The sequence below is a fragment of the Lycorma delicatula genome, chromosome 1 (genome assembly GCF_047948215.1).
Source record: "Lycorma delicatula isolate Av1 chromosome 1, ASM4794821v1, whole genome shotgun sequence".
Lineage (NCBI taxonomy): Eukaryota > Metazoa > Arthropoda > Insecta > Hemiptera > Fulgoridae > Lycorma > Lycorma delicatula.
In genome coordinates this window covers 28620555-28625526 of record NC_134455.1, presented here as the reverse complement: position 1 = coordinate 28625526, position 4972 = coordinate 28620555, and the positions used below count along the sequence as shown (strand labels likewise).

General features: G+C 27.7%; 1 protein-coding gene across 1 annotated transcript; it reads right to left on the bottom strand.

The window, feature by feature from the left end:
- Nucleotides 1-1673: 1673 nt before the first annotated feature.
- On the bottom strand, nucleotides 1674-3863 carry E(spl)m4-BFM (Enhancer of split m4, Bearded family member). Its single transcript, XM_075354022.1, has 2 exons — nucleotides 3756-3863; nucleotides 1674-2030 (listed from the first exon to the last, which is right to left on the bottom strand). Exons 1-2 carry the CDS (start codon nucleotides 3861-3863, stop codon nucleotides 1674-1676), a joined length of 465 nt encoding a protein of 154 aa, XP_075210137.1.
- Between the last annotated feature and the right edge of the window lie 1109 nt (nucleotides 3864-4972).

The window sequence follows — 4972 nt, the reverse complement described above, 5'->3', positions numbered from 1 at the left end:
TATAAAAAAATGATATATATATATGTATTAAACTATTTATTAATTTATTTAAAATTGTTTATATGCATTTTTTTAGTCCATTAATAGGATAGAATATATAAATTTACAATAAATAATTAATTTTGAAAATAAAAATACGGTTATCTATAGAAGCGTTTCTATTCGTCATAAAAAGACATAGATTGTAAATAATGTTGGTTCGATTTCTTATTAATAATTCCTTATTAATAATGATTAATTAAAACCTTCATTGTGATCAGATCGAAAATGGAATCGAAGCAATTTCATTTTTATAACATTGAATATCATGAATTGTTACAATCTGTGACTTTTTATCTTTTATGATATTTTAAATATTTCTTGAAAAATTTCAAGTTATAGATTAAATAAGAGTATCAGCTAATTACGATATAAATATTATATAAACATATAATGTTCGGTTCTTCTTAGTAGAGATATAACCTAGATCTTTACTAAGCACATTTTCAACATTACCTAAAGATATAAAATTGTGTGTTTACTATTATTATCTTCATAATCGTTTTAAGTTTTTAATCTTTTTTTTTTTTTAATAAATAACTATTATATGATTTTTAAAAGATATATTTCGAATTTGAAAACTATACAAAAATAAAGACCTAATGATTTTTATTACGTAGATATTGAACTAATTAAAAAAAAATCAGTATATGGTATAAAAATGAATTATAAAACTGAATAATTAGCTGATACTTAAAAAAAATAAATTCAAGAGAATATAAAAAAGATTTATAAAGATAATTTTGTAAATCAAAATCAATTTTTAAATAAAATATAAATATTTGTGAATAAAAAAAAATACTTAGTGCTATAATTTTTGTTTGTGAAATTCAGGGGAAAAAAGAGTTATTTTACTATTAATCAGTGTCACATTTTATTGAAATCGATTAGTGATAAACTTTTCGACTTGTTCAAATAGAATGATGAATCTTTGTGAAAAAATAGTTCGTACAGTAATAAATTCTCACAGTTAATAGTTGTAGTAAATTTTTAGATAAATATTTATGATTTTCTGCAATTATAAAAATTAAAATAGCGATTAAATAATTTTCAGACAACTTAAACAAACACAGTTAAACTTTTTACATAATGACAAATATTACTAGAACTTTTGACGAGTAAACAATTAAAAAAATATTACTGTTTATTAAGTTGTACTTTGCCGTACTGTTTAAAAATTAAGTAAAATATTGTTATTATTATTTAAATAATAATTTTATTTCTTTCTTTACAAAAAAAATATGTAAAAATTTATAAAAATCTTTTCTCTAATTATCAATAAATTTTATATTATAAATGATTTATCTGATTAGAATTTAAGTACAGGCATATAATCTTCATTGAATACATATGCGGTCTTTTATTAATATTTAATAAAATAATATTAATAAATTAAAAATTAATTTAGCTTCTAAAAAAAAATCTTATCTACTAAGAGAGAAACTCGTATTTACGCCATACAATCGTGTTTTTTAATTTGAAGATTACACAAACGAGCGCGCGCCCGCCTACACACACACACACACACAAATCTAAGTATTAATCCAATTAAAAATAAAATATATCTTTTACTATAATTAATGAAAGACATTGTAGTTTTGAGCATCTTACACACATCTACGAGGTTTTAGTCATTATTGTTGCCTAAGCAAAACAGGAGATTGCCGTTGTGGACTTTGAGCACTGGTGATAGGAGTAGTATCACCCACCGAACAAATATCATTATCAGCGGGTGGAAGGAACGTCCATGCGAATTTTCCTGGAGCAGTGCATAAAAAATGAACAGGCAAAGATACGGTTTGTCCGGGATGAACCGCAAGAAGACTGATACTTCCATCGACGACTGATTGAATAGCATCGCCGCATATTCCTCCCGATTCAATTATATCTTCTTTCAGTCTCTCCTCTAAGGCTTCATTGATAGCGTTTTGAATTTCCTCTGGAGTCCTCTGGGTATACTCATCACCTCGCTTTAGCAGTACACGCAACATCTGTAAAAAAGAACAGTTGTTAAATCATTAAAGGGGCCGTTTATTGTTAAAAACTATACAATAAAGAATAGGTCACAGCTGTGACTGTATCTGTTGCTCTAGTTCGCAGGCTAGTGAATGAAGTAACAACTCACAAACCGGGCGTTTGTGTAAACCCCTCGTTTACAAACACATACACACAAAGGATGAGTTCCCTAAACGGGAACAATTCATTCCACGAATTCATATTTATATATTTTAATTGGTGGTTTGTCTTTTTAACAAGTTCATTGAACATTTTAACAATAGTTGCTTGTTTAAATACAGCACAATTTCCCTTTTAGAAAAATAATACAGAAATAATATTGTTTTTGCAACATTCATATTTAAGAGATTTTCTTCCGTATTTACTGTATTTTCCCGGACGTTTATACAGGAATCAATATATTTAACACGCTATCAGACAATATTAATTTCACATCTAAGCGATGATTTCTAATATAGTTTGTTTACTTTTTACATCATACAACAGTACAATAAGAAAATCAAAGTATAATATTACATCAGTAATGGACGATTTTTTTAGAATTTGAAAACATAAATAAAAAAACAACGCTCTAGGAGTTATATACAAGTTTCTTACATCAAAAAATTACTTCAAAGCAAAATAATTTCAAAGAGAATTTTGTTATAAAAAAGAAAGCATAGCAAATATATTTGGTCTATCACTAAGATGTATTTTTTATACTTTTATCACAAGTTTTGCGTTTTTTAATAATTTAATTATTTTTACAACCTTAGATTAGTAAAATGAGTTAAACCAAATATAGAATAATTAAATTACACAAATAGTTAAAAACAGTATTATGAATGATAACTGCACAAACTTGTAACTAATTTGTAGTGTACTAAATTTCAATAAATTTAGTACACTACAAATTATTTGATAATCAAATTTTCAATAAAATTTGATTATCTGTATTTTTTATTAATAATATTAATGATACAAAGAATTAGCTCATTGTATTTATCAAGATATACACTATTACACTTTGTTATAACTATAAAAAGACAGCCTATAATTAATGTTTGAAAGCTTTGTACATAAACTTTCATCGACGTCTTAACTAGTTAAATCAATTGTAACTAACATATTAAATAAATAAATCTATAAATGCATTTATTAAGTTATTTTATAACGTATTAATTTACTATTAACAATTTTCTAGTTATATGTATTTTGTTTTTAATCCTAACAAGCTTTTGAAAAAAACTAATTTCTTTTTTTAACCTTCTATACGTGTATGATAACAAATTCTTTTATGCTGAGGAAAGAAAATATTAGTTTCTTTCTCAAGTTCTTTCTATCATTATTTCGTTAAAATTATATGCTTTATTAAAAAGAATAAATAACAAACAAAAAAACAATAACCTAAAAAACAACAATATCTCTTAGTTATAATAAATAAAAAGTAAAGAAATTAATTAAAGAAAAAACTGACCAAAAGTATTCCAAAAGAAAAAAAAATTTGTTTACATTTTTTTTTAGATTTTTTAAATTTAATTATTTTATATTTTATTAATGAAATTTGGAAGCGTTATTTACTTGTTTCCTGTATCCTGTATAATGTTCTGTAATTGTTTGTGCTAATATATTATTGTAAACCATTATGGTTATTTTTGGGGATGCAATATTAAAAAAAACACTAATTCGCTAAAAAATATAATAAACGAAATGAAATTTACCTTTTTAAATTTGTGCACTTTACGAGCGAAGAAAGTAGATCTTCGGATCGCAGTCATTTTATTTTTGCAGTTATCAAATTCCTCGATCGGAAGGTGGTTTTGAGCCATCGTATTATTTGAGCGTACTAGCTGAACTGACACGTTTATCGAACGAACAGTGAAGTCGGAATGACATGTTGTACTAGAGGGGGAGCAAACTTTATATATTGGGGTAGCAGGGTGGGGGTGGCAGGTGCGTGCTGAACACGTGGTGGTAGTGGTGGGTGAACGTGGGAACCGAGGGTCGAGAGACGTTCCCAGGAGCAGAGACCATCTGCCGGGTGTTGGGCTGCTGTTGAGGTCAGTACAGAGATTCTGCACAGCACCTGCACCTGCCCTCACAATGGCCCCAAGGGTTGTTCGGAATGCGGCAACAGTTGCATCTGCCGCCCGTTTAGACCTGTTAAATCTTGTCTTGGCCCGGTTATGTCTTATCTAAAAACCGATATTGTCTCCTCCGACCTTCCTTACTCTTTTCTAGTTTTTACGATATAAATAGCAACAATAACAAAATCAATAAAAACATTATCGCCGTTCGTATTCGAAAGAAAACTACAAATATATAATGAATATTCATTACGTGATGTTTAACTGTGAGTTCGGATAAATATAGTAAACAAATCTCACAAAAACTAGGTGAAATAGACTGTTAACGCCGATTTACTTAATAAGTAGCCTGACTGCAATACTCTAATGGTGCTCCGTTTGAATGATAAAATGATTTGGGGTTATCGCGTTGCTCAATAATATATTGTTTGTTTATAATTTTTTTTGGGGGTGGAAGGGAGGGATTTAATTTAGTTTAATCCGGTTAAAAAAGGGAATTTAATGATAATTTAAAAAGGAATCTGATCGATTTGGTCGTATGGGAAATGGATTACGTCTCTGTTACTCACTGATTAAAGGTGCTTATCTTCTCTGATGTTGAGAAATGTGATTGAGCTTTCTGTTAAGAACATCACCCTCTTGATTACCGCAGTAAAAGATCTCATTCACTATCTCATAATGTACCCCTTCATGAAGTTAGAACCCTTAGTTCAGCAATAACGTTTTTTACTTTTTATCACTAGATTTTGTAATGTATCATATTTACTGGTAATAAATTTAATGTTGTAATATAACGACTAATTTTACTTGATGCAAGAAGAGGGTAACAATCTGGTCTACAAGGTCAAAGT